The sequence below is a fragment of the Oreochromis aureus genome, linkage group 7 (genome assembly GCF_013358895.1).
Source record: "Oreochromis aureus strain Israel breed Guangdong linkage group 7, ZZ_aureus, whole genome shotgun sequence".
Lineage (NCBI taxonomy): Eukaryota > Metazoa > Chordata > Actinopteri > Cichliformes > Cichlidae > Oreochromis > Oreochromis aureus.
Window position 1 is genome coordinate 26,644,738 of NC_052948.1, and position 21,204 is coordinate 26,665,941.

General features: G+C 38.2%; 2 protein-coding genes across 2 annotated transcripts; both read right to left on the reverse strand.

The window, feature by feature from the left end:
- Positions 1–783: 783 nt before the first annotated feature.
- LOC116331008 (cocaine- and amphetamine-regulated transcript protein-like) lies at positions 784–3,207 on the reverse strand. Its single transcript, XM_031753520.2, has 3 exons — positions 2,952–3,207; positions 1,463–1,546; positions 784–1,025 (listed from the first exon to the last, which is right to left on the reverse strand). Exons 1-3 carry the CDS (start codon positions 3,066–3,068, stop codon positions 918–920), a joined length of 309 nt encoding a protein of 102 aa, XP_031609380.1. The 5' UTR covers positions 3,069–3,207; the 3' UTR covers positions 784–917.
- Positions 3,208–15,184: 11,977 nt separating this feature from the next.
- On the reverse strand, positions 15,185–19,632 carry c7h15orf40 (chromosome 7 C15orf40 homolog). The gene is made up of 4 exons (XM_031753518.2): positions 19,392–19,632; positions 18,012–18,144; positions 17,806–17,933; positions 15,185–15,763 (listed from the first exon to the last, which is right to left on the reverse strand). Exons 1-4 carry the CDS (start codon positions 19,593–19,595, stop codon positions 15,674–15,676), a joined length of 555 nt encoding a protein of 184 aa, XP_031609378.1. The 5' UTR covers positions 19,596–19,632; the 3' UTR covers positions 15,185–15,673.
- Between the last annotated feature and the right edge of the window lie 1,572 nt (positions 19,633–21,204).

Consider the following 21,204-nt stretch of genomic DNA (forward strand, 5'->3'; position numbering starts at 1 on the left):
CATAATTTGATGTAGCCTTTTTAAGTCATGATAACTTTGCGTTTGTCCTGATAGTATTAAAGGTAAGTTTATAAACTTGTAATTTCACAGTGACTGATTTTGGAAAAGGGTTGCTGTGCTGCCACAGGCTTATGCTCTGTGTGTGGGTGTGGGTCTGTCTGACAGTCACAAACAGGGTAAAGTCTACTGGCAGCAGAGCAGCTGATTTTACAAAAAAATAGTAGGAAAAACATAAAAACAATACAGGCTGAAAACAGCTGCTTCAGACAAATGGGTAATGAAAATTTTACATGGATGCGTGTCTTCTAAGCCTGGGTTATGGACACCATCATGGTGACGTGGCCACATCCGCATCACTGTTAGGAGACTGGGAAAATGAATAACTGTCAAAGGGCCTGTAGAAAAGCAAGTCAAACTTTTATATCACAAATACACAGTGAAAAGATATCCAAAGATTTTTCTACTTCGTTTGTGCTACTACCTACTTTTTAATCATTAAGTTTAACATTAATAGTTTGAAATTACATTACCTCAACACTTTTTGTCAAGAGTCTGGCTTTTATCATCAGAGGAAATATGACTTCTCACAGATCCCAAAAGGCTACATTTATGCTACATATCTGTGTTAATACAAGAACTGCAAGCTTGAACAGGGTTCCTGTCTTTTGCCCGATTAGTCAGGATTTTATAAGAATGGTGCACATCTTGCAATGTATCTAAACTTATGAGAAGGTCTGTGTAATTTATAAAAAAAAAAGAAAGAAAAAAAAACCCTCTACAAAGTTTTTAAAAGCAAGATAAAACACCTTTAATGCAGCACAAAAATGTTTTCACATAAAAATTCACAAAGGATTCATTCCATTCTAAAGGTTAAATCTACAATTTAAAATAGACTCTTGTGACATGATCTAATTTGCTCATAAGCACTTAAGGAGAAAGAAGTTGCAGAAAGCTCCTCGGGGACAGTCGCACATCTTCCCAATCCGAGATCCTTTCCTGATGGCACAGTATTCCCCAAGATCACACTGTGAACACAAAATAACTTTTTAATATCAAACTCTGGACTTCATGGAATGAAAATTCACAAAGTATCACTAAGAAGTTCACACAACCATTCTGCTAATTTATACTTTCTTGCAGTCCAAAAAAAGTTATTCATAACTGCTGTCAGAAAAAAATGAAAGGCACAGCAAGGACTGACGATCTCTGATGCTGAGAAAAGCACTTTTCCAGAGGGAATCATAACTTTAATCATTAAAACAGTAAAATGCTGCTTCAGCTTTGGTGCAATTTTGTTGTTTTTGATTTTTTCATTACATTTTTGCATTTTTCTTATACCTTTATACTTGAGCACTTTTACATTGAGGTTTAGAATTTTATACATTTTTGGAGAAATTGTAAATGTTTTAAACATTTTTTGTCACAAGTGTTAAATCAGAGTATAGCAGTGTCAGTGACTCACAGAGGGGACCTGTCCATACTTCTTCTCCCAGGGATTAATCCTCTTGGTTTGCAGTCTCTCCAGCACTTCATGCAGCGCGCCAAGCTGAGAAAAACAAAAATACAAGAGACGTGAAGCTGATCCGTGCTCAAAATTAAGCCTGGAAACATAAGAGTACACTTTGATGCTCCAGTCACTGTCATCCAGCCATGCTGTCATTTTCTGTCCAACAGCATTGCTCCATCTATGACAGAAGCATTAAACATCAATTTGCCAATAATAAAACTAACAATAAGCAATTGTATTAACTGAATTTAGGCAAAAGAAGACAGGAATTTAAAAAAAAGTCTCCAGCTTAACACACACTTTGTCACCTCTCTGTTTAGAGCATATTTCAAACAAAAGTATTTTAATTGAGGAAAATGAGCACATAAATTGGATGAGTCATCTGCTGTCAGTATTTCTTGCAAAAAATATTCCACATATTTGTCATTATTGACTTATCTTATGGCTCATGTTTTTTTTTTATAATTGTACTGCCTTAGTTAGAAGCAGTACAATTATAGGAACTAAAGGATATTCAGTGGACTAAATAGGCAGCCAGATCTATAGGATTACATTTTTCTGTTTGATATGACATCAGGCTTGAAATGCAGTAACAGCTTTTTAATAATCTGCTAAATTCATATAGTTTATGAAATAAATTGGGAGACTTGTATTACTCACTGGATTTATATAAAGCTTTTCTAGTCTTGCTGAGCACTCAAAGCATGTTATACTAAAAGCCAAAAAGCCCCATACATTCATACAGAGATTTACACTTTTCTATACACTTAAGCACTTTGTCTATCTCACATCAATTGCCAATTTCAAATAGCCAATTAATCTAACATGCACATCTTTGTACTTTGGAGAAAGCTGAAGCGCAAACTCAACACAGAAGAGATGAACCAGATTTGAACCAATTTAAACCACCATGCTGCGCTGTGTCACTGAAGAACATGGAACCTGACAGCTTTTATAAGTTTGGTGCCAATATAAATAGATTAACTGAAGATGTTTAGGGTTAATTTTTATTATTGACTAATCTGATGTTCATTTATTGTTTGATTAATTGAATGAAAAAACAAAACCCTCATACATTTATACTTTTCATGCTGAAAATGTCCTCTTAAATCTGAGCACTCAAATCAGTCAAACACAAAAATAAGCAAATCTTCACAATGCAACCAAAAATGTTATACATCAGTTAACAAATACACTACAGAATGAGTGCTTTTATTTTGATACTGCAGGTTCAGTTCTGCATAAGATGTTTGTCCAACATAAATTTGGACAAGGTATATATGTTAAATACTTAAACAGAAGATATTTCAGATCATATCCAAAGAAATATAACTTTTATTAAAGCAAAGCGTATGAACCCCCTTTTCATCACAAAATAATTTAATGTGTGTGTGTGTGTGTATTAAAATATTAGATATTGTAAATATTCCACACTCGGATTTACCAGTCTGTTGGAGTTGTGGTAGTCCTGCACTTCTCTCTCGTCCCTCTCGGCTTCCGTCTTCCCCGCTGGACACAGCGCAGATAGTAGCACCGCGCACAACACAGCTCGTGCCCACATTTTAAAAACACAGCAAAGAAAGCGCAGTGTTGAATTTTCCAACAGTCGCAATTGCCTCTTACTTCCTCCAGGCGTTTCTCACGCACTCTCTGCATGTTCGGCACAGCGCGGGATCTTTAGAAAAACAGCTCCGCCCCTTCCAGGTATGACGCGGAGCATCTCCCAATGGGCTAAAATGTAGCAAAGACCCTGACTGGTTCACTCCTGTTGCTTTCAGCAAAGCTGTTATCAGAAGAACATTAACTGAAGTATCTAGTATTTATAAGAACTTCTAAACATCACTGCTAAAGACATCTTACTTTTTTTTTTTTTTTTGCCTTTCCTTATTTTTGTTGTTGTTGTTGTCGTTACAGCTTAACAGCTATGTCAATATTGCATATTAGTTATTACATAAGTATTTGCAAACAAATTTGAATATTAGACAAAGATAACCCAAGCACATACAAAATGCTTTTAAATAGTAATGTCATTTATTAAAGGAAACCAGCTTTCTAAACCCACTTGGTCCTGTGTGAAAATTTCGCTCCTTTTGCTATCATGAATTGCTTTCAGGATGCTGGACTGAGGGTGGAGGTCTCTGTTCAATGTGAGTAGTGTTTGTGTCTTGACATCAGTGGTATCTGTCTACTCCTGTAACCAGTTTATAACTCCGGCTGGGTATCAGATGACAGGTAGGGCGTATGCATTGATGACTTGGATCATATTCCTACTGTTCAGCTGACCACTCAGCACTTCTTTTAGATATTTGGATGTGGCTAACCTTCATGAATTTTTATCATGTTTCCAGGTGGCCTGTGAGATACTAAGGCACTTGTAGTTAATTCAGTTCAATTCATCTTTGTTTAGTGCCAAATCAGAATGATTTTGAATTGGATTGGAGTCTGTTAGACAGATATGATTCAAACCACTCCAGTGTAGTAATTTCAGTATCTATGGCATGATCCCATCTCTGTAATAACATATTGTGGTCAGTAGTATTGAATGCTGCACTAAAGTCTAGGAGAAAAAGCATAAAGATCAGTCCACTGTCAGAGGCCATAAAAGGGTAATTTATAATGATGAGCTCTGAAACCTGACTCAATCTCTTCAGATAAACCATTTTCATCTGCAGATGATCAGATAGCTGTTTTACAACTACTCTTTCAAGAATTTTTAAAGTAAAATGAAGGTTGGAGGCTGACCTACAATTAAGACAGATGGGTCAAGTGATGGCTTTTTACATACTGGTTTAATTACTACCACCTTAAACACCTGTGGGACATAATTGATTGATAAAGACTAATCTTATTTCAGATCAAAGTAATAACTAAAATAAGCAGTTTTTTAAAGGGGACATAAAACACTACACATATAGAGGCTAATTTACACCATTGAGCCCTGCTCTCAAAAACTAAGATAGATGTAACACTGTCTGTGAAGCTAGATTTAAGAAATAAGTGCTTAAAGTTAAATTAGCGGTCACATAAATGGGGTCAAATAGACATGCTGATGGTCAGGAGAAAGTAATTTTTTACTCTTTGTATTATATTATTTACTATATATTTTATATATTATTTATTCAGAAAATAAAAGACTAAATGAAGAGCTTCTTAATTAGTGAGACGCCATTTCCTTTCCAGCTTACAGGTTATCTGTTTTATCTGCATGTTTGTGAATTAAATAATGGAGTCAAGCATTACTGATTTAAGGCTTATTAACGAGATATTCCACCTCTGTCGGCATAAAATTCAGGTAGCTGCTCTGTGTTGTGTTGGCACATGGCAATGAAAAAGATAACGGTGGAGGAATGATATCCTTAAACTTAGATACAGCACTGTCAGAAAGGCCACTACTGTAATGAAATATATTCCCCACTGCTGTATAAATATTGTTAAATATTCGGCTTCTGTGCCATATGTCAGAACAAGATCCAGAGTGTGATTAACACCATGCTGGACGGGTGGGCAACAGAGACACCTATGTTTTTGAATGCTATAACTTGAGCTACTAAAAATCTCATACAAGTTCAAATTTTAGTGACCTTGACCTCAAGGTCAGAGGTCAAGTTTTCTGAAAATCTTGTGAATGGGATAACTGAAGAACAAAGCAACGTAGTAGTTTCAAATGTATACTATAGGTGCTTCTACAAAAAATCTGGGCAGTCCAGCAGGTTTATGCCACTGCAGGGGTTCCCCTCCTCTCAGGAGTGTGGGCCCACTCAACTCATGGGGTGGCCACCTCTTGGGCCTTGTTGTGGGGCTCCTCCCTCTCTACCATTTGTGTGACGGCATCATGGTCCTTGGCGACCACCTTTAATAGGTTTTACCGCTTGAATGTGGTAGCCAGCCCGTCTTTTCGGGAGGAAGTGGTGGCTGCCCCTCTGCGGTAGCCTTTGTCTGCTCGTTTGGCCTAGCATCTTGCAGGCCGATGATGAGCGGCTGTTTAGGTGTGGACCTTGTGTCTTGTGAGAGTCACTCAGGCCAGTCTTCGTCTGGCAGACTGATGCCTCCTCCCTCCAGCTCGGCCTTTGCATCTGGCGGGGCCTTGACCAGGGTGGTGTGTACATATGTACATTTGTACATTGTTCGTTTTGTACACTTTCATGCTGGGGTTTCGATTGCACTGTTTCCTTGCAGGGTGTCTTAAAGAGTTACCCCATAATAATGGAATATGTAATGGAGTGGAGAGATAGTCTCGATATGATAGAGAACATACGGTTACACTCTAACCTTGGTTCTCTGAGTAATGTATACTTTATTAATCCTGCAGGAAATGGCTTAGTCCTCTGCATTTAACCCATTCAGTCAGTGAAGCACTCGAAGCTACCAATCCACCATGGGGAGCAGTGTGTAGTGTATACAGACTGTACCTTGCTCAAGGGTACCTCAGGGGTACGTCAGGGTAGCTGTGGGGCGTGGCCAGGCTAGCTGAAATGTCTTAAAGAATTATCCACACGCCACGACCAAGGGGGTCATACCATGTACATATGGAATATGTAATGGAAGGAGGATAGTCTCCACTCAGAGAACCAAGGTTACAGTGCAACTGTATGTTATCTCTGGCAGTGTTTCAGAGTTCCTTCAGTATCTCCTCTGGAAGACAATCAAGAATGATTTGGGGTCGCTTGTATCCCTAACTTCAGGTTTTTCAGAATAGAGTTGCCAAAACCTAGAATGTTTTCCAATTAGTCAAACTGCAGGAGTGTCTAATAGACATAAATACCTGATTTCCTGCTTCTAAATGCAGATAAAACAGAGACTATTGTACTCAGCCCTAAAGATCTTTGAAAAATGTGTTGATATAAAATGCTGCAGTGAAAATAGTGATAGGGACTAGAAAGATATTTCTCCCGTAACAACAGCTTTCAACAGCAGGTTTGCATGGAATACATAAAGTAGGAGCCCCACAATAAGCTCTCCCACTTTTGCAAACTAAGGGGATGATTATGACATGATTAAAAAAGCCAGTGCTGAAAGCGTTTTCCAATTTCCACTGGACCATCTTCCAGTTCAGTACAACTGCATTTTATTTACATAGCGCCAAGTCACAACAACAGTCACCTCAAGACGCTTCCCTGTTCATAAACAAAGCCAGTACTGATAGCATTTGATAGCAAGTACTGTTTAATTGCAGATTCATAGACTTTTGATTACCAACCAGAAACTGATTGGATTGTTGTCTGCTGAGTCCGAGCCGCAGCATCAAATCCTCCCGCTGTCAGCAAGGCTTTAGTGTCAGACTAAGAGCATTTTGCTGATAGTAAGTCAGCGCTGGGCACACAAAAAATAGAGACTTTAAAAAATAAACGGTATTGGCTTTAAAGTGTGTGTTATGTCAGCTGCTTCAGGACAATTTTAGATGCTTAAGGAAGCAGATGACTATAAATAAACCTGCAGAGAGGAATGAAGTAAGAGGTTTAAAACCTGCCATGTTGTTCCACTTGCTCCGGGCCATGATTTAGTGTGTGACTGTCTGCTTATGGGCTCATGATAAAGACATAAACAACTATATCCCGTCTATGTCAGCTGCCCAGAAATCCTGCTGAGTGGTAGTGAAAATGAGGATGAAAGCTTTTGGCTTTTACTGTAGACAGAAGAGAAAATATAACAGGATGCAATTTGCATCTTTTCATTCATATCTTTTTCTTCTGCGAGTGTTTGAGCCCCTCTAATGCTCATTGTCTTGATTCATGCTCAATCATCCAGGTAAGTAAACCCCAGAAGGTTGATTCTGTTCATCTGGACGTAGCCCACTCAGTGAGCTAGTTTCAGTCATTGTGCAAATGTACTGTTTATAAGGTTGGGGAAACCTGCAGTCAGCTGAGACTGAAGAAGTCACTTGGATGAATGACAAATGGCCTGTATTTGACAAAACATTTCTCTCATTGAAAATGCTACGTCCAGATGAATAGAATCAACCTTTTGGGTCTAATACTCATTGCCATCTGACTCTTCTTCTCTCACTTTGTTGTATATACCATTCATCCATCCATCCATCCATCGCAGGGCTAGAGCATATGTAAAATGGTAAATGGTAAATGGCCTGTATTTATATAGCGCTTTTCTGGTCCCTAAGGACCCCAAAGCGCTTTACATATCCAGTCATTCACCCATTCACACACACACATTCACACACTGGTGATGGCAAGCTACGTTGTAGCCACAGCCACCCTGGGGCGCACTGACAGAGGCGAGGCTGCCGGACACTGGCGCCACCGGGCCCTCTGACCACCACCAGTAGGCAACGGGTGAAGTGTCTTGCCCAAGGACACAACGACCAAGACTGTCCGAGCTGGGGCTCGAACCGGTAACCTTCCGATTACAAGGCGAACTCCCAACTCTTGAGCCATGATCGTATGTATATATCAGGCAAGAATTTAAAAAAAAAAAGAGTCATTTACAGCAGTTGGTCTCCCTGTTGCTAAATGCTTGCACAGTGTTTAAAGACAAAGTGATGCATCACAGTGCTCCTAACTTTTTTGCAGTAGGTTAACACTTATAGTATCAAATTGAACTACTTCAGTTACATATAGGGTTTATAGCTGCAGATCACTGAATTTTTTTTATTAATTTATGACAAAATCTTGTTTTAGTACCACATCAAGCCTCCAACTTCCAAATTCTTTTGTATAAAGAATCCCTTGCATTTTATTTTTTATATACATAGTACTGTTTGGACAGTCTGACTGTAGTAAGGGAAGCATGAGGAAATTATTTTGTCAACCCAAGTTGCCAAAGTTGGATTTATTAATCAAGCAAGGGAGGTAGAGGTTTGTTAACAGGTACCCACCACTAATTTTTGTCGAGAGCCAAATGGCCAAATTATAGTTGGCCTCTCATTTACACCCACCTACCCCTTAAAACCTAGCTGCTTTCAAGTTTTCATTAAGTAATAAATGCGCTGTTGAGTCTGTTGTGTCACTTGTAATGAAAATAAGGCTGCAAGAACTATCTGGAAGAAAATGAAGAGTAAAAAAATGAGGCTGAGCTGAAAGGAAACCGCTTCATTTCCATAATCCCACAGACTAGATCAGAGTTGGGCATCATTATCATCCCTTAATCTCCTCAATTTTCCTCTAATCCTCTCAAGAAACAGCAGCTCCATCACCCGTAGTTAAGCCAAATAACTTTTATCATTCTCTGTGCAGAAAGTGATCTTTTAATTGCTGTCCATGACTGACCTGTTGCAATCCGACAGCCACACTTGAGGCTTTGATGGTGAAATTGTCATCTTCTAAAACTTGGAAGGAAGCATTAGATCTAGAAACTAAAAAGAAAGTACATGGTTTTATACATCAAAATATAATTTTAATAAAATCAAAGCGCCCTATTTCAGGAGGCATGTTCAACAAACGGAGTTAAAAAATTAATCCTGAGTTGGTTAACTCTGAGATTGGCATTTTCAGTTTCAGAAGAGCTGATCAGAGTAAATTCAATCAACTCGTCACTAACAATTCACCATTTGATTTGATTTGGTAATTTATTTCAAACGTAAACAATATACAGGTACATTTAGAAAAGAAAATAAGAGAGAAAAAAAATACTATACAAACAAATCAATACATTTCAATATAGCTGCCGTTCTGATTAATTTACATGTTGAAAGGGAGTGGGAAGAAGTAAACACTTATTTAATCCCACCCCTTTGCCATAAATTATCAATTAATATTTAGTCAGCTTCCTTACTGATATAATTTGTAATAAAATATAGTGAACAGATTTCTGATATACTATATACTATAATATCACATGGCAATGGGTAATCCAATGGACCGAGTATTATATGTAATATAATATATGTCAATGCCTACCATGATATTTAAACAGGAGGGCAGGAAGGACTCATTTTGATTAGCTTCCATTAGATCAGTTTTCAAGCCTTCAAGTTTCAAATCTTTTCAGTCTCATCTTCACTTAAATGTCAAGTCAAATGGCTTCATTGTCATCCCAACCATGTGCAGTGGTACAGTACACAGTGAAACGAGACAACGTTCCTCCCATGGTGCTACATATGACATATAACAGACAATCAACACAGGACTACATAGAGTGCAATGTGCAAAAATTGCAAAAACCCCAAAACAAAGACAGTCCAACACCAGACAGAACAGAATGATACAGACACAACACATTGTTTCCAAATCCAACTGCAACTGTCATTTTTCCATCCGTGTGACCAAAAACAACACAACAAACGATTGATCATTGATGAGTTTGTTCTGTGTGTAAAGCTTTATAAAGATCATTTTTATTTGAACAATGATTGCTACAGTAATCTACAGCAAATGTTTGCTATGCAAGCAAACTGTCCACAGAGTCACAGCATTATAAAGATGGAGACTATAGATTTGTTTTCTGACCTGATTTTAAATCTGTGGTGTACTCGCTGTCTCTGTCTCCTTATGTGGTGCATAGAAAATGGTAAACTAGTTACTAACTGGAATTTCAGTGTTTGCAAAAATGTAAACTTCAGCAATTAATTTTCTCTGCTTGGAGCTTTGACAATGACTTCATGAATGAGAAATGGAGTGGCGTTTCTGTTAGTACTAATTTATGCATAATTTTTAGCATCATAGTGTGGTACTTCAGCATCTACAAAGCCCTACTCAGCAACCATAAAGGGAGTAACATATTTTTAAGTGGCAGGTAATTACAAATGCATTGTTTCTAACACCTCAACAAAAATCAGCAAACACACAAACTGTTTGTTTGTTGTACAGTGTGTTGCTAGCTGAAGGCTTAGCTGCTGTATTTCACAGGGAGAGAAAAGAAAGAGAGCTCAGTTCACTCAGAGATGGAGAAAGATAAGAAAGACAAGACAGTAGAGGATGAAGGGAGGTCAGAGTAAAAGGTAAGGGCTGCTCAGTGGGATTTGATAAACTGGGAATTTAAACCTTACATGCAATATGATCTTTTTTTTAAATCAGATGTTGGATGTATATATGATATGAAGTTATATTTATCTATATTGTGAAACCTGCTGCAAAACAAACTGAGGCAGACTGTGTTATTTAAAGGTTGCATGACAATACTCTGCAGGTTAGTGCAGGATAAAATGGTTTTTTTTTGCTGTACTGTGAGATGGATTTACAGTAAAGAACAGTGAGTTGGACTGGTGCACAGTGGCTGTGGTGTTTATGGTTATAGCTAGGTTACATAAAATCTAGCAGAGATTAGTATGATTTTTAATTGATGCTTATTCATTCACTGAATTCTACCATTAAATTCATACTGTCTAATATAAACCATCTAAGTTGTCATACAACCAAGTTTAGTATAAACAGTATACTGTCATTATAGAGGATGGAAAACATCCAAGAAATCTCATGAAACATGTGCATGAGCAGTAAACCTCTTTCAAAAAAAAAAATAAATCCCCTTCTTTTTCTATTTTCATGTATTACATAACTGAATAAAGCTGGGTAAATTCATTAAATTTAGACTGAAATAAAGCTTGTTCCCAGACACTAATTAAAGTTAATTAGATTAATATAGCAGAAGATTCAGTTAGCTTTGCACAAAAACATCCTTAAAAGAGCTACTTTTTTACTTTCATACTGGCCACTGTAGAAAACACAGTTTTCTACTTCAGTAAAGACATTGGTAAAAGTTACCACCTCTGAAGAGTAAATATTTGAATTTCCTTACTTCCCACCTCTGCAGAGTCTGTTATGTCATAGTAACTAATTTAGTTTTCCTTATTCAGCATGAAAAAACTTTGTTAGCTAAACCGGCTTCTGGCTTTATTATTTATTTTACAAAAACTAAACAAAAAAGCAGAAGCACTGTGTAAAAGGCTAAGTACACCCCATGATTCAATAACTTGTACGACCACCTTTAGCAACAATAACCTGAAGTATTGCTGGTAAATGTGATTTTCTGTATGACTTCATCAGTCTCGCACATCATTGTGGAGTAATTTATGGCCCACTCTTCTCTAAAATGTTGCTTCAGTTCATTTAGGCTCGCAGGTATTTGTTTATGTACAGTTCTTTTAAGGTCCCGCCACATCATTCCAGTCAGATTGAGGTCTGGACTGTGACTGAGCCGTTGCAACACATTGTTACTTTTCTTTTCTTGGCTTAGGCACCTTGCAATCATGGAGTCGACTATGAACTCTTCTGTATACCATAGCATTTTACAGTGAAATGCTAGGCCACTTGTCCGACAGCAAAAGCTTGGCCGACGTTGGGTCATGCAATAGGACAATGATCCCAGTCACACACTTACAGATCTACAACAGACGTGCTGCAAAACAAGTTCAATTCAACATCCTTCCACCACTGTGAGTATGAGGTAAGAGCTGTTTTAACTGATTTGCAATCCTAAGCCATGTTGCTATGTGTTTCTTTGAGAGAGAGGAGGCTTTCTCCTGGCAACACCAACCAGCAATAGTCTCTTTCAACTGGTTGGGGATGAAGGAGACAGACGACAATTAAACCTCAGGTGAGATTAGACAAAGGTTGATAACATTCAATAATTGAAACATCAATTGCAGTTTATACTTGCCATTGTCATGTTTGCACACCAAAAGTGATATTATATCTACTAGCCAGCAGTGTTTTCTGGTGTTGTTTTGGCTTTTGGCACACATTCCAGATACCATTTTTCTAAGATTTTTATGGCTGAGTACAATAACCTTAGTTTTATCTCAGTTTAGTTGGAAAATTAGAGGTTATGCAGGTCTTTATGTTGTTATGACATCTCTGCAGTTTATGGAAGGATGCTATACCTTCTGATGATACTGCCTAAGGGAAGCATGTATGTTGTAAACAGATTTGGTCCTAGCACAGAACCCTGTGGAACTCCATAATTAACCTTAGTGTAGGAAGAGTACACAAAGGGATCGGAGAACCAACCTGTTCTACCACCTGGACTACAGCCTGGAGTCAAGTACTTCTGATTTGAGGCTTTCTTTTTCAATGGAGCAACAGTATCCAGAGTTGTATCTAGTGATATAATATATGTAATACTATTGACATAATAATTGATCTCTGTGGGAGTAGAGTTCAGGTAGCTGCTCTGCACTCCATTGGCACATGGCATTGAAGAAAATAGCAGTGAAGGAAACGAAAAAAGAGGGAAGCGGAGACGAAATGTTTAGTGCATCACGTTAACTCCCCCCAGCAGATGGACAGTATTACTGGAGCCTAAGGTAATGCCTTCCAGACGAAGCATCTAGTTAAACACAATTTTGTCTTGTACTTTTAGGGCTAAGTACAATAACCTCAGTTTTGCCCCAATTTTAAAGGAAAAAATCACACTGTATTCAAAACTTTCCGTCTTTAAGACATGTCGTCAGTGTTGTCTAATAACAATAATGCCTAAGGGAAGCATTGCATGTAATGTGAAAAGTGCTCTGTGGTGTTCCACTTCCTGGTTGAACTCCATGACTAACTTCGTATCAAACGACCTTTCTTTTTTTGCAAGAATCTATCAGATAAATTCAGTTCTGAGGTCTAGCAGGATACGCACAGAGAAGACTTTATTGTCAGAGGCTGTAGATCATTAGATCATTAGTAACAATCAGTGGTGCTATTCCTGTCCTATGACGTAATCTAAATACTGAAATTCTTCAAATAAATCTTTCCTCTATAAATGATCACACAGCTGATTTACAACTCAAAGTTAGTTTAGAGATTGGTCTATAGTTAGCTAAGGAAGCTAAATTAAGTAAAAACTTTTTAAGTAATGCTTCAATTACAGAATTACAGCCACTTTGTGGTATGTAACCTGTTACTAAACATAGTAAGTCTTGCAGGGATAGTATCCAATAGACATGTTGATGATTTGAAAACTATTGACATTCCTCAGAGAGATCAATAGGTTTAAAGCAATCTAAATAAATATCAGCAGGGTTACTGAAGTTGTACTTCACAGTTTATCCAGAACTGATTACTACAGAGTGATTACTGTGTGTTTGCTTATACTCACTTGATTTGATTTCAGTTTGCAGAAAGCACCTTTGATAGACTGTAATCTTCAAAAATTGACCACAGAGATCTTCCAGCACACAGTGTGGAGGGAAGGGGGATTTAAGTTTATGAATCTCTTAAATTTAGGAGGGAAAATGCTTGTCCAGTCAGCAGAGGCTTAATCCAGCGTTTGAAACCTCCGTTAGGCTGACATGAGCTTCAGTGGGACTCAAATGCAGATATAAAGCTGCTGATCCAGGCTCAGCAGAGGAGACAACCCATGAAAAGTGACTTCAGTTAGCAGAAAACAGCATGAAAGTGAAGTGTGATTTAGTCCAACTTGAAAACAAACTCCTTTTAGCCCTGCACAAGGTATTTCTTATATAATGATCTCAGTGTCTGAGAAGATAAACTTCATTTAACAGTCATCAAGAAGCAGAAATGTTGCTTGCAGAGCTGGAATATAAAATAAGTCAGCGTTTTGATGATAGAGCTTCATAAGAGCTGTGATGTTTGATACGAAATCATTATCTTGCCATGCTTTGATGTCAGCTCACATTCAGCAGTGGTGCCATCTCTTTGAAGCATTTCAGTTTTAACTAGAACAAAGCAAGGATCATTACTGCAGTGCTAATTCACTGTACTCCTGATTCTGTGGCTGATGCTAATGAGATTTTTTTTCTTGTTTCTCCAGCGACTATCCATGTGGATGACAGTGTGTTCTCAAACCTGAAAATATGGTGCTCACATTGCGTCACAGGACAGTCTTTGAGTGGTTCATTGTTTGGGCTTTTTAAATTTAATTTTACATTGCTATATTGAAACCTTAAAGAGTCCTTTTCAGACCCATGGTTAATGACTTCAAAACGTATAGAACATAAATTCCTGCATTTATGAGGTATCTGTGGCTCATGAGTACACGGCTTGTCCCCTACACACACACACACACACGCCCCTGTGGGCGGTCTTTTATCCCTCAAGCTCGGGTCCTCTACCAAAGGCCTGAGAGCTTGAGGGTCCTGTGCAGTATCTTTGCTATTCCTAGGACTGCGCTCTTTTGGACAGATATCGGATGTTGTTCCTGGGATCTGCCACTCGCCTAGCTTGGGGGTCACTGCACCAAGTGCTCCGATTACCACATCTTCTTGAGCTCTTCTCTAAGCCCTTGGTACTTCTCCAGCTTCTCGTGTTCCTTCTTCCTGATGTTGCTGTTATTCGGTTTTGCTACACATTATTATGGCCATCTTCTTCTGCTTGTGCACCACTACTATGCCCGGTTAGCCATCACCAGTTTGTATGCCCTGCCTGCTAGCATCTTGCACCCTGCTGTTATGTTCTGGATTGTTTCAGATGCATCTTTACACAGCCAGCACCTGGGGTCTTGCCTGGTGTGGTAGACCCCAGCCTCTATGGATCTTGTGCTCAGAGCTTGTTCCTGTGCTGCCATGATTAGTGCCTCTCTGCTGTCTTTCAGTCCTGTGTGTGTGTGTATGTATATATATATGTATACACATATATGAACTTTTTGTATGAATTGAATTGAATTGAATGTTAACCACTGTTAACATTCAATTCAATTTCATTTATATGGTACTAACTCACAACAACAATCGCCTCAAGGCACTTAAAACTGGGCTGAACATCCTATATTGTAGCTGGTGGACGTAACACATAATACATTTGAGTTAAATGATTTATGTTGGGGAAAAAAAGATTTTGTTGATGCTGTCATCCTGACATGTATTTTATTAAAATTCAATTTGCATCCTTTCTATTGCTTGCTAATAACTGGTATATTGATTGGGAGAATTCATTTCTGTTTATAAAGCATGTCTTAACCTATGTAAAATTCCACTGATTTCAAAATGTTCATTTTTATTTAGTCTTTTGACTACTTTATACAGAACACCCCCCCACCCCGTTCATGAAACACCTATAAGAGACTACACAAAAATAGCATCCATGGTAGAGTTCCAAGGGAAAACTCACTTTGGCATAACCTTAAACAGGCAGTTCATGTCATTCCAAAATTCCGCACAGTAAATTGTAAATGACTCATTGCCATGTATCCCAAACTTGGTTAGCAGTTCCTGCTGTTAAAGGTGGCACAACCAGCTATTAGTTTATTAGTTGTAGGGACAATTACTTTACTTTAAACATAAATCAAGGTAGGGTTTAGATGACTGCCTGCTGGAAACTGACATCCCTCTTGTCAGCCTACAGCCTCTCTGAGCTTCCTCAACACCTCCTCTGGACTGAGAGAAGAGTCCACTTTGATGACTTTGTCTCTGGACCTGGACCCCTAAAGAAGACAGAAGAAGGGACTTAAACGATATATGATACAACAGGATAAAACTTTGCTCACCCTAAAAAAGAACCTTCTTACTGTGACAGTGCACCACCATGAAGCCACAGAATGAATGACAATGACAATTTGGCCTAAATGTATTGTCACATCCGGACTGTTTTAGAGTAAATGCAGAACTGCCCAGTGTTGTTATGCTGTTTCAACAGAGCTCAGTGAATAAAGACATCTATGCTGCAGCTTAAAGGTTTAGGAGCACAAAAAACAAAGTCAGTGTCACTCCTCTATATGGTCCCTGCTGCATATTTAGATCTAATAATAAGGTATCTATATAAAACAAACTGTGTAATACATGTACATTTTCAAAGTACACATTTGTACTTTTGGGTACAAAGTTAATTACACCCCTGGAGCTGACACCATTTAAAATCCTCAGTACACAGGATAAGTCACACTACAGTAATGGCTGTTTAGTGTTACGACCACTATAGAGCTCGTTCTTCAAACCCTACCAAACCACCAACATGCAATCTCTGCAGTGAAGCCACCAACAGACAGTAACAGTGACACAGTGCCATCTACTGCTGCCTGCTTACACATACTCGTATGCAGTATAGAATGTGAATACTGTGGTGTAAAAAGTGTTTTTCCCCTTCCTGATTTCCTTTTTTTTTGTATGCTTGTCACACTTAAATGTTTCAGATCATCAAACAAATCTAAATATTAGAAAAAGATAACACAAGTAAACACAAAGTGCAGTTTCTAAATGAAGATGTTTATTATTAAGGAAAAAAAAAACAAAACTCCAAACCTACATGGTCGCTTGTGAAAAAGTGATTGCTCCCTAAACCTAATAACTGGTGTAGCAACAACTTTATCAACAACTGCCTTAGCAGCAACAACTTGTAATTCAATCACATTGGAGGAGTCCTGAGGCAGCAAAACAGCCCCAGACTATCCCACTACCACCACCATATTTTACTGCTGGTATGATGTTCCTTTTCTGAAATGTTGTGTTAGTTTGATGTCAGATGTCATGGGATGCACACCTTCCAAAAAGTTTAACCCTTGCCTCATCAGTCCACAGAATATTTTCCCAAAAGTCCTCAGGATCATCAAGACGTTTTCTGGCAAAGGTGAGACAAGCCTTTGTGTTCTTTTTGGTCAGTGGTATTTTTTTCCTTGAACTCTCCCATGGATGCCATTTTTGCACAGTCTCTTTCTTACTGTTGAACAATGAACACTGACCTTCACTGAGACATGTGAAGCCTGCAGTTCTTTAATGTTATTCTGAGTTCTTTTGCGACCTCCTGGATGAGTTGTCGATGTGCTCTTGGAGTAATTTTGGTAGGCCGGTCACTCCTAGGAAGCTTCACCACTGTTCCATGTTTTCGCCATTTGTGTATAATGGCTGCCACTGTTGTTCGCTGGAGTCCCAAAGCCTTAGAAATGGATTTGTAACCCTTTCCAGACTGATATATGTCAGTGACTTTGTTTCTCAGGTGTTTCTTTAGATCGTGGCATGATGTGTTACTTTTTGACATCTTTTAGCCTGCTTCACTTTGTCAGACAGGTTCCATTTAGTTGATTTCTTAATTCAACAGGTCTGCCATTAATCCGGCCTGAGTGTGTTTAGTGAAACTGAACTCAGCTTGCAATAAAATGTGGTTAATCACAGCCAAGTCATCATTTAACAAGAGAAGCAATTACTTTTTCACACAGGACCAGGTAGGTTTGGATAACCTTTCTCCCTTAATCAATGAAATCACCATTTAAAAACTACATTTTGTGTGTACTTAGGTTATCTTTGTCTAATATTAAAATTTGTCTGATCATCTGAAACATGTAAGTGTGACAAATATGCAAAACACTAAGAAATCAGGAAGGAGACAAACACTTTTTCACACCACTGTATGTAGTGAGATATGTACATGAGTAAAGGTATAAGTAAATGCTTAGTGACAAATGTCAATGTATACAGAAAATACTCAAATGTGTACTGAGATTGCACCAAGATTCAACTCAAAAGTTTTAGCAACCTTGTCAAGAGATATGTGACTTTTCTTCAGGTCCAGAACCTCAGCCAGGTAGCGAATAAGCTCAGCATTGGCCTCTCCATCTGTAGGTGGTGCTGAAATGGCAACACTTACTGCCTCTGTAGAAACTTCTGAAAGCACAGCAGAAGAGACAGCAATGTGATTTGTGTTTCTTTTTGTTCATATCAACAATTCTGTTATACAAACACCTGTGATGCTGCTGTGTTTGGAGCCGGGCTTTGCATGAACTCTTATGGTTACAGCACCACTTTTGTCTTTGGTTACTGGACCACAGGCTTCTGCTACGGCAGCTCCTCCACAACCTGCCAGCTGTTCTTTCACCTGGTTTAACAGCACAAAAGAGCTTAAGTCAAACATTACTGGCTCTTTACATGCTTTTTACATTCATTCTCTAATTTTGAGTCATCTTACAGTAAGAAGATCGGGAAACTGGAAATAGCTTACACCATAATTAACACACTCGACAAAATCTTTCACAGAGCTCTTTGATTTTTCCTACAGATCATATGAGCTTTCTAGCATCTAGTATCATCCAGGTACAGAAATCCAAAAAAGCGGATTCTGTTCATCTGGACGTAGCGTTTTCAGTAGGAGAAACGTTTCATAACTCATCCAAGTGACTTCTTCAGTCTCAGCTGACTGCACGTTTCCCCATCAATGTAATCTTGTAACAGATTTCAAGTTTTACACTTTTACTACTGTTTACGTTCACTGCTGCCACATTGGATCAGTAACCCGGGGTTGGTGGAGCTGCTCCTTCTTTCAGAGTTGGAAATTCTAGTTGTTGGTACTGGAAACTCAGAAATTCCATCTTAATCTGGAATGCACTGTAAGTGTGCTATCACCACACAGCTGTGGGGAACTGTTTCTGTGGTGACTAAAGACAGTAAAATGAGGAGGAGGTGTGAAAACCCCTGCTGTCTGCATCAGGTAGAGAAACAGAAAGGATAGAAGACTAGAAATTCAATCCCAGAGAAAAGCTTACCATGTGAAAACTACAAGTTGTATAAGAAGTATTCTGTGTGAGCAGCAGCAGCAACTTCCCAAGTACAAAATACACATTTTTCACTTCTCCAGTGTGTATTATAAGGACATAGTTCCAGTATACATGTTCAACAGACAGACAACAGACAACATGTTCTTCTTCTTTTCACCCTAAATTTGGGAGCTGTTCTATCTTTTTGGGTATTTGTCTGTTTCTGAATGAGTAAAAACAAAAAACAAAACCTACTTTTGTGAGAGCAGAATACTACTACTACTACGACTACTACTAATTAATAATAATAATAATGATAATAAGAATAATAATAAGAAGAAAATATTGTGACTTAATGCTGTTGCACTGCCACACTTAATAACAAAGGTCGCAACAAATTAAGAAGCCCTGCAGTCAATCTTTAAACTCCTTAAAATTCAAATCAAATTGTTTGAACGTTAAGCATAAACAATGTCCATCAAAAAGATGGCTGAAAGAAGTACTTACTTTACTTTACTTGACTCATATCAATGGGAAAATGAAGTAAAAAAAAAAAAATCTATATAGACAAAAGTGGAATAACCGCTCTTACCTTTTTGGGCATTTGTCTGTTTCTGGAGTAGTGCCTTCTGTGCAGGGCGACACCGGGCAGAGGGGCTCTGTACCGGCAGCTGAGCACCAGCACAAGGTCGGATAACGTTACAGCCTTTAAAGTGACAGATCTAGCCTGCTGCAGAGACGGTAAAAATTTAACACGGTAAATATAAGCTACGGCAAGACCTGAACAGGAAAACATCTACCGGCTACCTGTTAGCTTGCTAGCTGTTTGATGAATTTCCGGTTTTCAAAATAAATTCTTCCGCTTATCATAATCTTAAATTATGAATTGTTGTAAATTCTTATAAATATATAGATTTTTTTATACTTACATTTTCTGCTACTTATCAAAGAAATGCAGAATGAGGCTAGTTGGCACAACATAGTTACAAAAAATGAATTGACAAATGAAAGCATTTAATGCATACCAGCGCCAGGGAACACATTTATTTAATAGACTTACATATTTTAGCAAAAATAAATAAAATTTAAAAAATGTATGGGGTGGTGCGATGCATACGTTCTGTCTTGCTCTTCCTTCCTGCAGCACAATCTGTGCTGGTGTGTAATGGAGGGCCAGGAGTGACAAAATGATTTAATTAAATACACCATTAAATAATTAAATGTTTTATTAATTAATTAACATTTGAATTTGTTAATTAAATAAATATTGATATATATATTATATTGAATTAAATGCCCATTCATTTCATCTAAATGCAAATTCACTTCATTAAATAAAATATATTTATTTATTTCTAATTTTATTTAATTCATGACACATTTAATTAATTATTTTTTTATTTGCTAGATGCTAGGGAATCAAAACCTTTATCCTTAGGGATTTCTGGGGGCTCCCATTAAATGTATTTTCTTTCTTTTCTTCTTCTTCTTCTTCTTCTTTTTTTTTTTTTTTTTTTTTTTTTTTTTTTTACCACACATGGCTGAGTGCTGAACAGGGGTGAGTGCTTGATGAGATTGGGAAGAAACAGGAAGAACCCCCCAGTAGGACTAGAGTCAGGGAGGGGCAGTGGGGGTTGAGGGTGATGGGAGGAACACTATCTGAACACTGTTACAGAGGCTATAAGAGATAGCTTATCAAGCATTATTATATCCTAATTGCCCCTTGGGGATAAATAAAGTCTGTCTGATTCTGATTCTGATCCAAGTTATCAACTCCATTCTTAGTGCCTCACAGTCTGTCTTTTTTGAAGCTTGATGTTTGATATTTGTTTGATATTTGCACTCTATTGATCAGGCTGCCGCCACAATGGCTCTCATGGGCTCCTGATTCTGATCCATCTGTCTCTGTCCCTTGCTCTGCTATTTTTAACCAGTTTGAACCTGTGAATCCGATGTTCATATAGAATGTAATTCAACATATTGAGCCTTCAGGTTCTCCCCATGATGTTGTTCCTCTTCAACTTTTTAAAGAGGCTTTTTATAGTTTAGTGCAGTTGGTTATTGCCATTATCAGTTTGTGTTCTGGTTTGGTCCCTTCAAACTTTAAACATGCAGCAGAGCAAAACCTGGCTCGACCAAACAGTGCAGTAGTTAAATCTAGCTTCTTTCATTTAAGGCGGCTGGCAAAGTTGAATCCTCTTTTATGATGTCTGGGCTGGATTACTGTAATGCACTTTATATTGAAGTTAGCCAGTCTTCCGTCTTACTTTCGTTCAAAGTCTCACTGAGTGTCTTTTGAAAAGAACATGTAAAATTGAGCAGATCTTGCCCCACCTTACCTCTTCAAGCTGCTTTAGCCTGACACTCCTGTCCAAGCTCTTAGGTGACCAGCACATATACAGACG

Bases quoted from the DNA above. Each gene is read 5' to 3' on its own strand.
- LOC116331008 (XM_031753520.2), bottom strand. From the start codon at position 3,068: ATGTGGGCACGAGCTGTGTTGTGCGCGGTGCTACTATCTGCGCTGTGT. The intron at 1,547-2,951 runs GTAAATCCGAGT...TGTTTTTCTCAG, and splicing joins ACCACAACTCCAACAGACTG to CTTGGCGCGCTGCATGAAGT. The intron at 1,026-1,462 runs GTGAGTCACTGA...TTGTGTTCACAG, and splicing joins AGTATGGACAGGTCCCCTCT to TGTGATCTTGGGGAATACTG.
- c7h15orf40 (XM_031753518.2), bottom strand. From the start codon at position 19,595: ATGTTTTCCTGTTCAGGTCTTGCCGTAGCTTATATTTACCGTGTTAAA. The intron at 18,145-19,391 runs GTAAGAGCGGTT...CTGTTAAACCAG, and splicing joins ACAGACAAATGCCCAAAAAG to GTGAAAGAACAGCTGGCAGG. The intron at 15,764-17,805 runs GTTGCTAAAACT...TGTCTTCTTTAG, and splicing joins GTCACATATCTCTTGACAAG to GGGTCCAGGTCCAGAGACAA.